We start from the raw sequence: 20,307 nt of genomic DNA on the forward strand, positions 1-20,307 counted from the left end.
TACAAATGATGGGCCACTATTTCTCTCCATAATACCAATGATGGGGCACTATTCTTCCTCCTACTGGCCACATGGGCTATGTAATTTACTCCTACTGAACACCAAGCCTGAGGCACTGTTTACTCCCATGGAATATGAGACATTTTCTGCCCCCACAGGCCACAGTCCAGCCCCCCTAAAAAGTCTGAAGGACAGTAGATTGGCCCTTTGTTTAGTAAGTTTGGAGACCCCTTCTGTAGATGAATGTGATCAACTTTTTTGTCTTGGTCTGTTTTGAACACATTCTAAGTTGTACCTTGGTTTAAGCAATGTGTATTGAAAAACCCAACCTGTATACTTTTGTGATCTTCAAAATGTTCCTGCATGTTCTGGAAACTGAAAATAAAGAATAAAAAAAAAAAAGACTACAAGGGAAATCCTTTTTATTAAACACTGTTTATTGATTATTCACATAAATCTACAAATGAACACAAAATATCTGGAGTGTTCAGGATGAGACAAACACTTCACATAGTATTCATCAGCCACTGGTCTGATTATAATGAAATAACTGGATAATACAGTACAGATCAATCAATATTATTGCTGGCACAGAACAGACAACTACAACCCCTACAGCTGCCTATCCTGAATATTAAACTACATGGAGGGTGACCAGTGAAAAAAGTCAGCAAACTAACGCCGTCACTGGTGGTGGAAATATTGTGGCTTTGATTTTTGTTAAATCTGGAACTGTTTAGAAAAGTGTATCCGTATACATTGCAAAGGCCACAAAGTGCTGTGCAGAAATGTAAGCTCAGATGCATCTGAAACTATTGCACCATGCATGGTGAATTTCAACCATACTGGATTTTTCTTGAACCTAGTGGCTGGTTTAAAAAAGTGAAACCTCAGAGCTGTCAATCGTGTCCTAGCTTTACTGAACTAGTCACCGGGGTTGATTTACTAAAGGTAAATTAGCTGTTAACTTTGCAAGGGAAGTTACACTTTGCAAGGGAATTTTTTTTTTTATTCACCAAGCCCAGAGCTTGTTGAATAAGGTGAAATTTCACTTTACAAAGAATACTCAATCATGTGCAATGAAAAAAAAAAAACAGCATTTTTGCTTGCATATTATTTGATGACAGAATTCAGCAGAGCTTCACCTGATTTGCTGACCTCTGGGTAAATTGTCATAAAAAGTGCAACTTCCCTTGCAAAGTAAAAGCTACTGCTTTTAGTAAATACACCCCAAAGAGTCAGTGACCTGGAACAGGTATACCCCCAGCGAGGCCCTGCTTTTAGACTTGCATGCTTGTGCTGAATCAGTGACTCAGGACAATTAAAAAAAGCAAGTTGGCACAGCATTATTCATATTTTATTTCAATAGGTTCTCTTTTAACCTCCCTGGCGGTTTTCCCGAGTGTGGCTCGGGGTTAAAATTCAGTACCATTAGCGGTAACCCCGAGCCACACTCGGGATCGCATTGCAGGATCCTGGGGCGGCGTTACTTACCTTGTCCCCGGGATCCTGCGATGTCACCCGCAGTGTCCGAGGGCTCCGTCCTCCTCCGAAGCCTCTCCGTGCCAGGCGCCGTTCCCTGCGAGCGGCGCGACGCACGGGGGCGGAGCCTGGCGGCAAATTAAAAAAAAAGTAAAAATCATAACACATACAGTACTGTAATCTTACAGATTACAGTACTGTATGAAATGATTTCACATCCCTTTTGTCCCCAGTGCTCTGGCCCATGCCCTGCATGCAGTTTTACATGATATACACTGTTCTTTCTGCCTGGAAACTGGAGATTGTCCATAGCAACCAAAAAGTGTCCCTTTACATCAAAAGTGGCTTTAGACCAGCTAGAAAACAGCGATAGTAAATTAGAACACTTGCAGAATTGAGCGATAGTGAATTGTGGGAAAATTTATTTTATTACTATTTTTTTTAATTTTTTTTAATTATTTATTTTTATTTATTATATTATAATTTATGTTTTTGTGTTTCAAACTTTATCATACCCGGGATATCTACTAGACTCTGGTTTGGACAGATTTAAGTGTGTTATTGTTAAGATTTACAGACCTACAATATAAAACGCCAAATTTCCATGCAAAATAATGGTACCGCTTTCAGCACCTAAAATCTGAAATAATCATACCACCAGGGAGGTTAAAGATTTTTCTTTTTAAATAATCAGGGGGGAGCTGCCAAATGGAAAATGTAGTTGGGGGTCAAATGACCATTGTATGATTCAACAGCATCTGGTCAGATTTAAAAGTCAAGCAAATGATCACATGAAGAAGTTTCTGTAAAATTAGGTAAAATCTTCAGGAACGTATCAGAGCAGAATATATTTAAAATTAAGCTGAGAAAATGGGGAGAAACTTTCCAAAACTTAGTTTAATTCTTGTACATCAAGTCTAGGTTCACATTTATGCGCAATTTTTTGTGCTTTCCTGACACGCACAGAAATGCACTGCAATTTAGCAAACACGTGGGGGTGCCATTAATTGTTAATGGCACTCCCATGCATCTGCAAACGTGCATTTTAATACACACCAAACCACATGATGCCACAACACACTGTGGTTCAATGCAGTGCGGTTTTGGAAAAGAGACAGGAACTTTCGGTTTTAGGAACTTTTCTTTTATTATTTACATAATTTCCCCTGAATTTTACTATTACTGCTACTATGTCACAGCAAAAATCCAGTAACAATGCCTGGCCTCCCAAAGTGGTGCCAATACCGGGCCAGACTTGTCATGTGCTGCAGCAGTAATGCCACCATTATGAGTGATGAGCGAGATCAAGAGTTTTAATTTCCAACAAAATGCCAGTGAAAATAAGGAGATTTCAGCAAGTGTTAGCATTTTGGAAAAAATGTAGAAGTAGGCTGGTTCATAAGGGTGCACTGGACTTTAAAAGTCTCTAAGGGGTTACAGAAGCTCTACTTATCTATTCTGGACTGTTCTTGTGCCCAAAAAAATGAAAAATGGCCCCACATTAGCCGCGTAATATTATGCTTTTTTTTTTTCACAAGAAAAAACACACAGCAAAAAAAAAAAAAAAAAAAAGAAGAAGAATAACAGTCCAGAAATGAATATATATAAGACATAAAATGATATAAGCTAAGCTACCTAAAAACCTTCTAAATAAAATGCGCAAATTTCTCCTAAGCAGCTCAGTGAGGAAAATTAAAACGTCAAGAGCTTGGTAAAAAATTAATTGTCAAAATCAGTCATTTCCCAGCTAAATCTATTCCACTTATCCCTAAGCACTGTGCTCGGGACAAGGTCGTTTAACACCCAAGACAAAAGGTCCAAAATGCCCCCCACCTCACCCTTTGTGCTGTGAACTATTTCAGCAGCATTGGTTGCAGGTCCTGCCCAGTTTGCTCTCCTCTCCTGTACTTAACACTCCTCTGCCTACCCCTCAGCCTGGCCCCGAATAACCATCACCTCCTGGTACTGGGCAATGGTGGGAGAGGAGCCCTAGTTATAGCAGGTATCAGCTGTCTCAAATAATTGATCTATTCCACTAAATGAATAGGGTAATACTGGGATCCCCTGGCTGTTACCGAAATAAGTCTAGTCATTTCTAAATTCTAGTGCCATTAACTTTATATGATGATACAAAAGCTATACAGCTGACATGATAGAGTCGGGTCTTCGGCATCACTTTGTGCTTCACAAACCTTGTGCTTCATCAGATATTGCTCTGCGATAATTTAAAGTATAAAATAGCCTAATTAAAATGTCCTTTGGCTGCTTCAGATACAAAACTGTTCACATTTTTGTGTGCTTCTCACCACAATGTAATAAAACAGATAATCTAATGCATAAAACCCTGATTAATCCACATTAAAGCAAGCACAGAGTAAAGGGACTTCACACTGTGCCCTGATATTGGTGCATTGGAAGAGAATATATGGTTGATACTTTGAGCACATTAGTACGAGACACCTCATTCAAGATATGATTGGGAAAAGTGCTTATTGTGTTTCACAGATTTCTACAGCTAGAAAAGATTTCTATTAGCTAAACCCATGGATAGGAACACCGACACCCACAATACATCGGGCGATACTATACAGCGGGCTCTACTTGTATGTCTTGTGTTCTTTGTGTTCACAATTCGGGAGGGTGTCTAGGAGCTGCCCACCACTATGGTCCAGGAATTCTCCATCCTTCCATACTGAAATCATAAAATACAATAAAAGTGAACAAATAAGAAAATAAGAAGCCAAACCAAAAATATTTTTCTCAGATATAAAAGGCGCCCACCCTGTGCTAAAAAAAAATGTGACAGCTGCCCCTTTAAGTGTTAATCACACTATTACATAAAACCAAAATTATAAAGAAGGCGCTAATAAACTAAATATCTCCTCAGACTTACAGTGGGGACGGAAAGTATTCAGGCCCCCTTAAATTTTTCACGCTTTGTTATATTGCAGCCATTTGCTAAAATCATTTATGTTCATTTTTTTTCCTCATTAATGAACACACAGCACCCCATATTGACAGAAAAACACAGAATTGTTGACATTTTTGCAGATTTATTAAAAAAGAAAAACTGAAATATCACATGGTCCTAAGTATTCAGACCCTTTGCTGTGACACTCATATATTTAACTCAGGTGCTGTCCATTTCTTCTGATCATTATTGAGATGGTTCTACACCTGCATTTGAGTCCAGCTGTGTTTGATTATACTGATTGGACTTGATTAGGAAAGCCACACACCTGTCTATAGAAGACCTTACAGCTCACAGTGCATGTCAGAGCAAATGAGAATCATAAAGATCAAAGGAACTGCCTGAAGAGCCCAGAGACAGAATTGTGGCAAGGCACAGATCTGGCCAAGGTTACAAAAAAATTTCTGCTGCACTTAAAGTTCCTAAGAGCACAGTGGCCTCCGTAATCCTTAAATGGAAGACGTTTGGGACGACCACAACCCTTCCTAGAGCTGGCCAAACTGAGCTATCGGGGGAGAAGAGCCTTGGTGAGAGAGGTAAAGAAGAACCCAAAAATCACTGTGGCTGAGCTCCAAAGATGCAGTCGGAGATGGGAGAAAGTTGTAGAAAGTCAACCATCACTGCAGCCCTCCACCAGTCGGGGCTTTATGGCAGAGTGGCCAGACGGAAGACTCTCCTCAGTGCAAGACACATGAAAGCCCGCATGGAGTTTGCTAAAAAACACCTGAAGGACTCCAAGGAGGTGAGAAATAAGATTCTCTGGTCTGATGAGACCAAGATAGAACTTTTTGGCCCTAATTCTAAGCGGTATGTGTGGAGAAAACCAGGCACTGCTCATCACCTGTCCAATACAGTCCCAACAGTGAAGCATGGTGGTGGTAGCATCATGCTGTGGGGGTGTTTTTCAGCTGCAGGGACAGGGCAACTGGTTGCAATTGAGGGAAAGATGAATGCGGCCAAGTACAGGGATATCCTGGACGAAAACCTCCAGAGTGCTCAGGACCTCAGACTGGGCCGAAGGTTTACCTTCCAACAAGACAATGACCCTAAGCACACAGCTAAAATAACGAAGAAGTGGCTTCACAACAGCTCCGTGACTGTTCTTAAATGGCCCAGCCAGAGCCCTGACTTAAACCCAATTGAGCATCTCTGGAGAGACCTAAAAATGGCTGTCCACCAACGTTTACCATCCAACCTGACAGAACTGGAGAGGATCTGCAAGGAGGAATGGCAGAGGATCCCCAATTCCAGGTGTGAAAAACTTGTTGCATCTTTCTCAAAAAGACTCATGGCTGTATTAGATCAAAAGGGTGCTTCTACTACATACTGAGCAAAGGGTCTGAATACTTAGGACCATGTGATATTTCAGTTTTTCTTTTTTAATAAATCTTCAAAAATGTCAACAATTCTCTGTTTTTCTATCAATATGGGGTGCTGTGTGTACATTAATGAGGAAAAAAATGAACTTAAATGATTTTAGCAAATGGTTGCAATATAACGAAGAGTGAAAAATTTAAGGGGGTCTTAATACTTTCCGTCCCCACTGTATATGTGATAAATAATTTGGACTTTAAACACTACAAGATTAATAATGTGCAATAAATAACATTATTCCAAAAAAAACGAAAACCTGTGGATATAAAATCATACAGTTCATATATCAATGTGCCATTTGTGATGAGTTTGTGCACATAGAATTTAAAAAAAAAATACAAATATAAAGTCCTTATTGAAATATGTCCACATCCGATTCTATATCTTGCACTTTAATTAAATGCTTTCCATCCACCGTCTTTGGCCAAATCAAAATATAAACGTGCTCCACCAACAGTGATACAAATGCTCACTCACCAGAGCCCAAAGGCCCGCTGAACCACAAAACGTATATATCAAAGTTTGCCAGCATGGGACTCTCGATTGATTCCTCTCCACTTCGCAGATGTTCCTTCCGCTCAGCGGGATATACACCAAATACCCAGAAAGAAAATAACATGGTAATCGTGGAATGCAGTTTTATTTTAGATTTCCACTTAAAACCAATCCCCAATTATATGCACTTACATATCAGGGCGCCCAGACCGGCACCAGCTCGACCAGCATAAACATGTATATCTACGTGTACTATCCACCACACTGCCTTGTGGTGGATGACGCTATACAGCAAAATGCATAGAGGTCAGAACGCTGTTGGCATTCCCGTGGACTACAGGTGACATCACATCCGTTCGAGCAGTGAGACGCACGCCAGAATTTGGTGAGACAGACGGCGCATTTGTCTGTACCATTCATCGGCAGTGTGGTGGATAGTACACGTAGATATACATGCTTATGCTGGTCTAGCTGGTGCTGGTCTGGGCACCATGACATGTAAGCGCATATAATTGGGGATTGGTTTTAAGTGGAAATTTGAAAATAAAACCTTGGTGCACAATTACCGTGTTATTTGCTGAACGGAAGGAACATCTGAAGTGGAAGGGAATCAATTCGGGAGTCCCATGCTGACAAATTCTGATTTTATTATACATGCTTTGTGGTCCAGCGGGTCTTCGGGCTCTGGTGAGTGAGCATGTTTATTTTTGCATGTGACCAAAGACACACGGTGGATGGGAAGCATTTAATTAAAATTAAAGTAATATAGAATCGGATGTGGACAAAATTCAATAAGGACTTTATATTTGTATTTTTTAGCACTATTCTATGTGCACAAACTTTGGAGGGAGTTGAAAATCCGTGTTGCCCAGCGACAGCCCCAAAACATCACTGCTCTAGAGGAGATCTGCATGGAGGAATGGGCCAACATACCAGAAACAGTGTGTGACAACCTTGTGAAGGCTTACAGAAAACATTTAACCTTTGTCATTGCCAACAAAGGATATATAACAAAGTATTGAGATGAACTTTTGATATTGACCAAATACTTATTTTCCACCATAATTTGCAAATAAATTCTTTCAAAAATCAGACAATGTGATTGTCTGGATTTGTTTCCACATTTTGTCTCTCATAGTTGAGGTATACCTATGATGACAGTTACAGGCCTCTCTCATCTTTTTAAGTGGGAGAACGTGCACAATCAGTGGCTGACTAAATACTTTTTTGTCTCACTGTAGATGAAATTAATTCAACCGAAAACATTTACTCATTCCTTTTAATAAATTTACTGACTGTAATCTGTAAACTAATGCTTCCCAAAACAATGGGGTTGATTTACTAAAACTGGAGAGTGCAAAATCTGCTGCAGCTCTGCATAGAAACCAACCAGCTTCTAACTTCAGCTTGTTCAATTAAGCTTTGACAAAAAACCTGGTTTCTATTAAGGTTGCACTGCTACCGATATCAGTGGCGATACTAAGCATTGGCACAAATATTGGTACTCCTAAAAATACTCCGATACCAGAAGCCGATACTTTTCCCCACTGACAGCTAAAATGTAAAAAAAATAAAATAAAAACCATGGCAATTATCGGTTGTTAAGGAGCGGGGCAGGCGCGTCCTTAACAATGGATGACTCAATCATCTGTCAGTGGCGTTCCCCTGTTGACAACTGAAGTGTAAACAAAGTCACGGCAATTGGAGCTGTCAAAAAAAAAAAAAAAAAAAAAAGCAGGCGGGCAATGTTTATTAACAACATTGCTCAGCCACTGAAACAGAAAGATAAAAAACATTGTTTCTTTTTGTATCTTTCTGTTTATTCACCTACAGATCAAAGGGATGAACTTCAATCTGCAGATGAAGTCAGTTAAATACAACCTGTCAAGTAAAAATAATTTTATGTTTTTTATTAAATGTTTCTCTGTTTAACCCCTTATTAATCCATAATTTACTCTGATCAGTCTTAGTTAACTCCTTGTTCTCCTTCATTTAATTATTTTCCTGCTGCTTTTTTTTTTTTTTTTTTGCTCACTTCTATTTTATAAACTATTAATAATTAAAACTTTTTTTTTGGTTTGCTTTGTTTGTTAATATTTTTACACCTTTAACATATATTTACAGGTTTCACATTGAAAAAAGCTCAACATTTAAAATAAAATAATTTAATTTGTAAAAAACTTTTCAATGCTTTGTACCATTGCTTACAGCTGAAATGTAAACAAAACAGTTGCGGTAGGTATCAGTTAATTGGTATCGTCGAGTACTAAGAAAAAAGTATTGGTACTCCTAAAAAAAAAATTCTATCGGTCCATCCCTAGTTTCAATGCAGAGCTGCACCAGATTTTGCACTCTACGGTTTTAGTAAATCAACCCCAATGTCTTACAGTTGGGTTTTGTTAATCTACATTTCCCATTTGACAGACAGGTGCAAGCTGCTAGCTGTCAGATCGTGCAGTAGCTAATGGTTCCAGTCTCCACCAATGACCAGGAAGCAACCAGCATGATCCCTATGATGGCAGGTTAAATAATGCAGACTGAAACTGCTAAATTTGATTTGGGCACTCATGCATCAAGGAAACTGCCTCCTTCAGTTTCAGCCTGTGACTGCTGAATACAGAACTTATCTAACAATCTTTTGGCAGATTTTAGATCAAAGCAGAACTTCAGCAGTACCTTTCTTCTTGCAAACATGTAAAGAGTCACCTCTTGGGCTTCTTCACAACACAATCATTAGAAGAAGGTATCTGGAGCCCACCTTATTTTCAGTCTTAACAACTTCAAGAATCATACAGCCCTTTCCTCTTGATCTGTATTGTCACTGGACTGCCTCTTACAGCTATTTGTTTACTCTGCCATCAATCTATCTGTCCCCAGTTACTGTACTGCTGTTCTGAATGTTATATGAAGAACACAACCTCAGCATCCCTTTGGATGTGCATGCTCCTCCCTGCTGGCCACTGGGTGTTACAGACTCTAGATTAGTGTTTCTCAACTCCAGTCCTCAAGGCGCCCCAACAGGTCATGTTTTCAGGATTTCCCTCAGATGAATCGGCTGTGGTAATTACTAAGGCAGTGAAACTGATCAAATCACCTGTGCAAGATAATGGAAGACCTGAAAACATGCCCTGTTGGGGCACCTTGAGGACTGGAGTTGAGAAACACTGCCTAGATATACATTATACTAATCATTTACTTGATTACACTATATTTATAAGAGCAAAAACGTCTAAAGGGATGACGGAGGATTATTTTTTTTTTCATATAATGAATGCATGGGTTGAACGCTAACATGATCTTACTGGCAAAAAAAAAAATAGATATATATATTAATAAAAAAGATTTTATGATGAACTTTCTGAAATCAAAGACCAACAGACAGATGCAGTCATTATGTCATTTGGTCTAAAAACAGGTGTATTTTGCAAACAAGAACAATTGAGATTAGAAAAATTTAATAGCCTGTTGATTAAGGGGGAAGAGGGAAACAAAGGAAATTATTATATACCGAGATTACAGTTTAGCTTTAAATCAGCCCTTCTTAATAAATTGTGATTGCACTTTGCAAAATTGCTCACTTCCTTATAAATAAAGCTGAAAAAGTAAACTGTACAAAACATGAAAAGGGTTCCTGCCTTCAAACAAAAAAGAGCGTAATAACCCACCTGGATATCAGCCAGCTCTTTTAATACACGAGCAGCAATTTTAGGTCCATTCTCCATTGTAGGGATATGTAAATTCTGGGGAAACCCAAATTACAAGGATTAACAAATAGTTACAACTACAAATGCAAACATTTCAAACCACCAATAAGGTATATGATTAATGTTGGTCTCTTTCTAATTGATATTCAACTTTTAATCCTTTTAAAACCATTTTGTTACAAAGGAATCTGAAGATCCTTACGATTTAGTCTGTTTAGCTACAAAAGGCATTTTTCTTGCATTCGATTGCGCTTAAAATCACGCTGCAGGTTTGGCCAACTGTAGTCTGTTTTTGTTTATAAATTGTAAAAAAAAAAAAAAAAAAAGACTTAAAAATTTTTTTTTAAATTTTTTATCCATATTCATTCAATTTATTTGGGCGTCAAGAAAACTGTTAAAGGCAGGTACAGTTGTGCTCATAAGTTTACATACCCTGGCAGCATTTATAATTGCTTGCCCATTTTTCAGAGAATATGAATGATAACACAAAAACATTTCTTTCACTCATGGTTAGGGTTTGGCAGAAACCAGTTATCATCAATCAACTGTGTTTACTCTTTTTAAGGCCCCTTTCACACAGGCGGATAGAATTCAGCTTTTAGCTGTGGCTAGATCAAGTTATCTACCGCAGCTAAACTCAGACAATGCTTTTCTATGGCCCCATTCACACACTGCGTTTAGGAACGGTTTCATTACATGGGGTTTTGTGCGGTTAGAAAAAATAAATTTGACTGCATCCAGGACCGATTTTTTTGCAGCTATCTGCACATAACTGCAGGTAATTGCAGTATACTATTTCTCCTGTGGATAGCAGCAGCAACAAGGAAAGAAAAACAACAGGAAGCACATCAGAAATGGCAAAAATGTACAACTGCAAGTGATCATTGTGCCTGGAGTCTTGAAATTTCAAAATAACAAAACATGCTTTTAACAACGGCAAAATAGCCGCCCGTGTTAAAGGGGCCTTAATCATAATGACAACAGAAACTAGCTGAATGACCCTGATCAAAAGTTTACATACCCCAGTTCTTAATACCGTGTATTTTTCCCTTTAACATCAATGACAGCTTGAAGTCTTTTGTGGTATTTGTGGATAAGGCTCTTTATCTTCTCAAGTGGTAAAGCTGCCCATTCCTCTTGGCAAAAAGCCTGTAAATTCTTGGGCTGTCTTGCATGAACTGCACGTTTGAGATCTCCCCAGAGTGGCTCATTGATATTGAGGTCAGGAGACTGAGATGGCCACTCCAGAACCTTCACTTTATTCTGCTGTACCCAATGACAGGTCGACTTAGCCTTGTGTTTGTGTGACTTTGTGCCAGAAGGTTTGAGGCTTGTCTCTGTGCTGTTTGGCGTATTGTAAGTGGGATACTTAGTGGCATTTGCGTTAGTAATGGCTTTCTTCTGGCGACTCGACCATGCAGCCCATCTTTATTTAAGTGCCTCTTTATTGTGCATCTTGAAATAGCCACACCACATGTTTTCAGAGAGTCCTGTATTTCATCTGAAGTTATTTATGGGTTTTTCTTTGCATCCTGGACAATTTTCTTGGCAGTTGTGCCTGAAACACTAGTTGGTCTACCTGACCGTGGTTTGATTTCAATAGAATCCCCTCATTTTCCACTTCTTGATTAGAGTTTGAACACTGCTGATTGGCATTCTCATTTCCTTGGATATCTTTTTAGATCCCTTTCCTGTTTTATACAGTTCAACTACCTTTTCCTGCAGATCCTTTGACAATTCTTCTGATTTCCCCATGACTCAGAATCCAGAAACGTCAGTGCAGCGCTGGATGAAAGATGCAAGGGTCTGTCAGGAGTCCAGAAACTCATTGACCTTTTATACGCACTAATTACAAGCAAACAGATCACAGGTGAGAATGGTTACCTTTATCAGCCATTCAAACCTCTTTGTGTCAAATTGTGTGCATGTTATCAGGGCAAAATCACCATGGTAAGTAAACTTTTGATCAGGATCATTTGGGTAGGTTCTGTTGTGATTATGATTTAAAAAGGGTAAACACAGTTGATTGATAATAAATGGTTTCAGCCAAACACTAACCATGAGTGAAAGAAAGGTTTTTGTGTTAGCATTCATATTCTCTGAAAAATGGCCAAGAAATCATACATTCTGCCAGGGTGTGTAAACTTATGGGCACAACTGTATTACATAAAAATATAATAATAAAATTAAATGAAAAAATATATAAAACGTCAGTTTTTTTCCTGTTTTTCATGAAATAAAAGCTCCTGGGTGCTCACAGAATGAGATCTACAATGTGGCACAGCAAGCGACGTCCATATTGTCAGACAAATTAATTACATCTACCACTGATTCTTTGTCAGCACAGACAACTCAGTCTCACCTCATCCTTGTACTGTACAGTTCCAACTGGACAAACCACACAGGCTGTACCGGAACCGAACATTTCCTTCACTCGGTTTTCTTTCAGTGCTGTCAACAATTCCTTCATGGTGATGTAACGCTCAGACACCTTAAACTCACCCTGTGAAAAGGCACAAAACACATATTGTATCAGGATACTTGAACTATTTGACTCCCACCTCTTGAATTTAGAATAAACCTGCTTGATGGTTTTTGGCTTTTGGATAAATAATTTTTCTGTACATTCTTACATTTCTTAAATAAGAATCTACATTTTAAAATAAAAATTAACCCCTATCTTCAGACCTTTCTGTCTAGTGTAGCCAGGTGCTAGGCTAGAGACAGAGAGAGATTTATGACACTTCAGCTGAATGGATTGACACTACCTCGCCTCCATCCACCAGGGGGAGCTGACAAGCAGAAGGAGCTCAAGAAACATGATGGTTGGTATCACTGAATCCTGGGAGATTGAGTTTGTGAAAGAAACTTTACTATGGCAGTCTATGGACCATTGGACTACAATTCCCAATGCAAGCTGGGTATAAGGGGGGCAGAGAGCTGTGTTTTCACAGGCTGAATACAAGGAATTTCCTCTTTGCTACAAGGAGACCAAGGTGTGCATGTCACTGCTCCTGTTTGCACACATCAACCTGCTACCAGCCTGTAGCTGTGTGCTGAGGTCCAGAGTTGTTTTAGGCAGATCCAGAAGTGAGCTGACATCTGAACAGCAGGATCCTTTTTGCTATATCACTGGGACAGATGAGAGGACATTGCTGCCATTAATCTGTTGCCGCTAGTAGGCACTGAGCACATAGGGACTGGCCATCCAGCTAGCAGCATTATTTACTGCATGCAGACTTTACTGGGACTGTACTCATGTGCACCACTGTAAAGACTGGACCCCAACGCTAGCCAGCTGAAAAACTAGGGATAAAGACTGCTCACTCAGATAGAGCTTTGCCTATTGTCCATAGTAAGAGGTACTTCTCTAGGGAGTTTTGAATCTCATTGCTGCCATTCATCTAGAGTGCACCCTAAAGTTCATATAGCCTACCGATTACAGAAGAGTTATTGCAGTATTATCATTGATGTTACTGTTTTCTAATGCCATTACTTATTGCAGATTTTGTAGATTACCAGGTTTACTCCCATTTAGCTGGATAGAACTCCATCCTACGCTGTTTTAGCCTAGTGAACATATTGTCTAGTGAAGTGTGATTGATCTAATCCTTCAGTTACTTATTTGCACACTATTTACTGCAACCTGTGACAATATATTGGGTTTATTCGCCAGTAACCAGTCTGATGTTTGCTTTTGATATTGAACCTTACTTGTAAACAGGATATCTATAAATGTGCTCCCGGTAGCAGGGCCATATATCAGTCTGCTTAACCTGGTATTTCATTGTGGGTGAGTTGTTCTCAGAGGCAAGGCAGAAGAACAGAGAACCCAATCTACCAAGCAGCTCCTGCAGGGGTAACACTACACTGGCAACAGAAAGGTTACAAACCCCATGAATGAAGAAAATGAAACTCTCATTCTAAATTGTAATACATAAACCTGCCTGTATACATTTAATGCAAGCAGCCATGCCAGTTTTAGTATACTGAGATCACATAAACGGAGACACATCTTTAATATCACATCAAGCTACTACCACCAGGGGTCATCAGTGTTCTCTGTACAGCAATTTGGAATATCTCAGAGCTTTATAAATGTATAACAATAGTGTGTGGAAGTGGTGGGGATATTAGAGTGTAAATTTTTGTTTATTAAAAAAATCATACATACAGCTTATTAATAAAAACATATTTACACAACAATAAACAACTAAACAAAAACAAGCGTGCTTTCATCATCAAGTAAAGAAAACCGTTTCCTGACAAGATAACATAGAGAGAAACATTTTAATGACAACAAAAAAGAGACTACAAACCCCAAACCTCAACCTAAACACAATCCAGGCTAAGAAACATTTTGAGATATAATCGTCATCAGGATGCGATTCCAAAACCCCCCCATTAACTCCTCCCCCCACATCATTCACCCCGCATTCTGCACCAGCCACTCTCATTCCCTTTCCTCCCCCTCCCCCCACACACACCATCATCTAATCCATCACTCACTCCACCCCTAGGTGTCTGCCGACCTCCAGCTGCACTTCTACCACACCGAGCAGAGGTTGGCACCACCATACATGCTGGTCCAGCACCCTCCACTGCCTTCACTACACTAGGAGAAACAATAGGTGCAGACACAGACTTGACAACCACACTTTCTGACACTGACTGGGAGACGACAGACTGGGGGGACACTGACACCACAGATGGCCTCACAGACACAGATACTGACGGGACAGGGACACTAGGATCCCCTGGTACAACCTCCACCAACCCAGACTCTTCTCTATCCTGATGGAAGAATTCCTCCACCAACTCTGGATTATTGTGCAAAGCTTCAGGGCACCGGGTATATGGGTGACCAACCTTATCACATTAGCACTTATGTTCTGGACAGTTAGAGGAGAAATGTCCCTTGACTCCACATTTATGGCTCAGCTTAGGGTGACCAGGGTAGAAGACAGTAATCCTATCTCTACCAATAAAGGCAGAGGAGGGTAAATGCTGGATCACATTCCCACACACACTCACTGAACCTCATTGACACCGACCACCCACCCGTCCAGATTCCTCTATCATCCACAATCTTTTTTAGGGGACACAACGTTTCACCAAACCTCCTCAACCAGACCTATAAATCCTTGGGGGGTATAGACTCATTCCTGGTCAGGATAGTCACATTTTTTATCAAGGGCTGTCGCGAGACAAATTTGGGGACAGGCCCCTTCCAGTAAATTTGTAGTCAAACCTAATACTTTTCTACACTAAAATTTGCCTATTGTAATTATTTTTATGAACCCCTTCATTCTCATTTTTTTTTTACCATTTGTATACAAACAGTCATAGGTGTGTGCACTCCAAAGCTTAAACACACATGCGTGTATCTATCTATCTATCTATCTATCTATGAAATGGACCGTAGAGCAGTGGATGTCATTGGGGCAGAGATTGGTGCCAGTTTATTTTTATTATGATACTTACCAATTTTTTTTTTTTTTTTACAACAATTTAAAACATTTTTTTTTTTTTTTTACAATTTTTTAGGAGCTCCATTGGGGTACTTTGGTGAAATATCAGACCCCTGATGTCTCACTATTGAGTCAGAGAAAGGGATTCTGCAGTCCCTTTCTCTGCAGCCAAGCAGTAGGGGGAATCTGTGCAGCACAAAGTGAATAGGATGTACCCAGGCACACCTGGCTCACCCTATGTGCATGCCCATGTAAACAGTTTACATTTGTGTAACATGGAATTAAAGGGCGGGGGCGGAGAACTGGTCATACTTTGGCAGCCTTGCCTTGGGTGCCAGAGGACCTTGTCCTGGCACGCACTTTTACAGACGTGTACTCACCCATTTCTTAGCGAGGTCTAGTATACTATGCCTTGTTACTCCAGGAAGAATGATCCCATCTAGGGGTGGAGTAGCCAGTTCTAGTTCTGCAAAGGTACAAAGTAATTAAGTTTTTTTTAATTGCTGGCAATACAAAAACAGAATGTGAAGGTTAGTGAGAATAAAATAATTCCTTCAATTTAACAAATCCTTTGCAGAGTTTGAGACAGTTACTAAAAGAGTTGATAATCTTTACACACTAAATTGCATGAAATTTCCTTCCTTTTTTAAATCATACCAAAAGCAAATTCTTGTTTACTTATTTCATCTGCACATCAATGGGTATTCAAAGTGAACAGGAGTTTGCTTTTCACATGATCGGCTAGTTAAAGTGAATATTCACACACAGTTTATTGTGTGAAGGTTTTCAACTAATTTAAAATCAGCCTAGTTGTATATTGTATTCTCTCTTAGTCAGCTGATTCCTCCAATGTGCCATCACTGGCTGTATCACCTGCTGGGTGCCATATTTTATGAATGGGATGCAGAGGACCGCCAGTTGTCACATTAGCCATAAATCCACCAGACTGGGGAAGCTGACACCGAGGGGCTGCAGAGCAAACCCAATAACAATGTGAGAGATCAGCAGTTGCTTAGGAAGACGATATGGAGATTTCTAGTAAAGGGAAGTGTATTTCACTCCTCTCATGTCATGGCAGCATCTGAGGAAGAGTTAAATATAGCTGTCCGCACACATACCACTTTTAACCAGGGCTGCTGTTAGAAATCTTGGGGCCCTGTGCAGCATACCTGACAGGACCCACTCTTTCTCCAGAAAAGATCAAAATGATATGTTCACAAAAAATACACTAAAATCATTATTAGCGGACAAAGGCAACAAAATATCTGCTAAATCTAAAAGATAGAACTGCATTGGGTAAATAAAGCTCTGTTCTGTGAAGCCCTCAGAGGTTTGTTAGAGAACCTTAGTGAACAAACAGCATCATAAAAAGGCAAGGAACACACCAGACAGGTCATGGATAAAGTTGTGAAGTTCAAAGCTGGGTTTTGTTATAAAAAAACTATCCCAAGCTTTAAACATCTCACGGAGCACTGTTCAATCCATCATCTGAAAATGGAATGAGTATCACACAACTGCAAACCTGCTAAGACATGGCTGTCCTTTTAAACTGAGAGGCCTGGCAAGGAGAACATTAATCGGAGCAGCAGCCAAGAGGCCCATGATAACGCTAGAGGAGTTGCAGAGACCCACAGCTCAGGTGGGAGAACCTGTCCACAGGACAACTATTAGTCGTGCTCTCCACAAATCTGGCCTTTATGGAAGAGTGGCAAGAAGAAAGCCATTGTTGAAAGAAAGCCATAAGAAGTCCAGTTTACAGTCTGCGAGAAGCCATGTGGGTGACACAGCAAATGTGGAAGAAGGTGCTCTGCTCAGATGAGACCAAAATGTAACTTTTTGGCCTAAAAGCAAAACGCTATGTGTGGCGAAAAACTAACACTGCACATCACCCTGAACATACTGTGAAACATGGTGGTGGCAGCATCATGTTGTGGGGATGCTTTTCTTCAGCAGGGACAGAGAAGATGGACAGAGTTGATGGGAAGATGGATGGAGCCAAATACAGGACAATCTTAGACGAAAACCAGTAATGCCAAGTACACACGGTCGGATTTTCCGACGGGAAATGTTTGATAGGAGCTTGTTGTCGGAAATTCCAACCATGTGTAGGCTCCATCGGACATTTTTCGACGGAATTTCCGACAAACAAAATTTGAGATCTGGATCTCAAATTTTCCGACAACAAAATCCGTTGTCGGAAATACCCATTGTGTGTACACAATTCCGATGCACAAAATTCCACGTATGCTCGGAATCAAGCAGAAGAGCCGCACTGGCTACTGAACTTAATTTTTCTCGGCTCGTCATACGTGTTGCACGTCACCGCGTTCTTGACGTTCGGAATTTCCGACAACATTTATGTGACCATGTGTATGCAAGACAAGTTTGAGCCAACATCCGTCGGAAAAAAAATCATGGCTTTTGTTGTCAGCAAATCCGATCATGTATACGCGGCATTAGAGTCTGCAAAAGACTTGAGACTGGGGCTGAGGTTCACCTTACAGCAGGACAATGACCCTAAACATACAGCCAGAGCTACAATGGAATGGTTTAGATCAAAGCATATTTACATGTTAGAATGACCCAGTCAAAGTCCAGACCTAAATCCAATTGAGAATCTGTGCAAGACTTGAAAATTGCTGTTGCAAAGAAGAATGGGCAAAAACTTCACTCTCTAGATGTGCAAAATTGATAAAGACATCCCCAAAAAGACTTGCAGCTGTAATTGCAATGAAAGGTGGTTCTACAATGTATTGATTCAGGGGGGCTGAATACAAATGCACGCCACACTTTTCATATATTTGAAAAAAAAAAAAAATTAAAACCGTTTATCATTTTCCTTCCACTTCACAATTATGTGCCACTTTGTGTTGGTCTATCACATAAAATGCCAATAAAATACATTTACGTTTTTGGTTGTAATATGACATATGTGATATGTGGCCCAAAACATAGACAGTGTGCATTTGGGACCACTCACCCACAACTGTACACCTGTCAGATTAGGACCTGCTGCTGTGTTCATACAGCTGCCATATCCCCATCCAGTACCAGGTGGCTCCAGTCACGTGAACAAACCACTCACTCACATGGCCAGAGTAGCTGTGTGAATGAGCCCGTAATTATGTTTTTCTTTAATTGTTTTTTTACATTTTTATTTTTTAGATTTTTTACCCTGTGGAGATGGGTGGGAGCTTTGGTGAAACATCAGGAGTCTAGACAGTCAGTCTGTTTAAACCCCTGATGGCTCACTTTCGAGACAGAAATCTCTCAATCCCTTTCTCTGCAGCCTAAGCTGCACTGCAGAAGGAATGTACAGGACTTGTTCTGTACAGAGGCTTCCTGTTCATTCACAAACTGAAGTATAGTAAACACAATTATGTCACTTATGAATGCACAGAAAAGCAATCGGTACCAATCACTCGCTGTGTTCATTCGGGAAATTAGGGGCAGATAAACACGTGACATGTTTGCCGGTCCCCACTCTCCATCCTGACACCAGTCCCCCTGTGCCACACAGCAACTAAATGCCAATGGGAGGGAGAGAAAGAAAAGCCACACAGTCGGAGCTGTGGGAAGAGGTAGGTAGGATTCAGATTGAGGACCGGGTAAGGACAGGGTGGTGATCATAGCAACAGGAAGTGGGGGGGGGCATAATTACTGTAACTGATTCCCTGTAGCTTCCCCTGCAGCAGTGAAAACCAGTGGGAGGGAGGGGGGAGGAGAATCCTCAGGGGAATCAGTTTCAGGGATTGCTGATCTGATCACCCACCTCCTGCTTGTCAGCATCATAGGCCCCCTGTTAAACTGATGGGACCCAGGCCTCATACAGGAGAGCCTGCGCTATCCCCTTTATGGCAGTGCTGGGTGTAAAATCCACCAACTACTGACAGACAAGAGAGCCTGGAATCCAAGAGATTTGGGATACACTGTATACGCAAAATCTTATTTGCCAATATCTAAGATTAAGGAAGGAACAGAATCCGCAAGAACAGCAGATTATTTCAGAAGAGAAGAGTTATGCCGCGTACACACGAGCGGACTTTCTATCCTACTTGGTCCGGCACACTTTCCGACGGACTTTGTCCGCCAGGTGCGCCGGACTTTAAAACGGACGGACTTGCCCACACACGCCGGGACTTTCCGGCGGGCTAAGTCCGCCCGTCTTTCCGACGGACTTTCGCCGGAGTTCCGGCGGACTTTCAGAATGAACGGACTTGCCCACACACGGACAAGTCCGTTCATTTTGAACGTGACTCAGGTGCGACGGGACTAGAAAAGGATGTCAATCTTGCCGCTTTTATCGGCGAGATTGACACCTTGCTAGCCCCGTCGCGGGGCATACCAGGCCCTTAGGTCTGGTATGGATTATAAAGGGGAACCCCGCTACGCCGAAAAAACGGCGTGGGGTCCCCCTAAAATCCATACCAGACCCCGATCCGAGCACGCAGCCTGGCCGGTCAGGAAAGGGGGTGGGGACGAGCGAGCGCCCCCCCCCCTCCTGAACCGTACCAGGCCGCATGCCCTCAACATGGGGGGTGGGTGCTTTGGGGGAGGGGGGCGCCCTGCGCCCCCCCCCAAAGCACCTTGTCCCCATGTTGATGAGGACAAGGGCCTCTTCCCGACAACCCTGGCCGTTGGTTGTCGGGGTCTGCGGGCGGGGGCTTATCGGAATCTGGGAGCCCCCTTTAATAAGGGGGCCCCCAGATCCCGGCCCCCCACCCTATGTAAATGAGTATGGGGTACATGGTACCCCTACCCATTTACCTAGGAAAAAAGTGTAAGTAATAAAACACACTACACAGGTTTT

The 20,307-nt window shown here is 41.0% G+C and overlaps 1 protein-coding gene across 2 annotated transcripts in view; it reads right to left on the reverse strand.

The window, feature by feature from the left end:
* Positions 1-416: 416 nt before the first annotated feature.
* BCAT1 (branched chain amino acid transaminase 1) overlaps positions 417-20,307 on the reverse strand; it is a 108,457-nt gene continuing 88,566 nt past the window's right edge. For both annotated transcript variants that reach the window (XM_073621461.1, XM_073621460.1), the window contains exons 8-11: positions 15,878-15,963; positions 12,389-12,529; positions 9,988-10,062; positions 417-4,174 (exon numbers count right to left, since the gene is read on the reverse strand). In XM_073621461.1, coding sequence (XP_073477562.1) covers positions 4,127-4,174; positions 9,988-10,062; positions 12,389-12,529; positions 15,878-15,963 — 350 coding nt within the window. In that variant the 3' untranslated portion in view covers positions 417-4,126. The remainder of the gene's footprint in view (positions 4,175-9,987; positions 10,063-12,388; positions 12,530-15,877; positions 15,964-20,307) is intronic.

This window comes from Aquarana catesbeiana, linkage group LG03 (assembly GCF_042186555.1).
Source record: "Aquarana catesbeiana isolate 2022-GZ linkage group LG03, ASM4218655v1, whole genome shotgun sequence".
In the NCBI taxonomy this organism is placed as follows: Eukaryota; Metazoa; Chordata; class Amphibia; order Anura; family Ranidae; genus Aquarana; species Aquarana catesbeiana.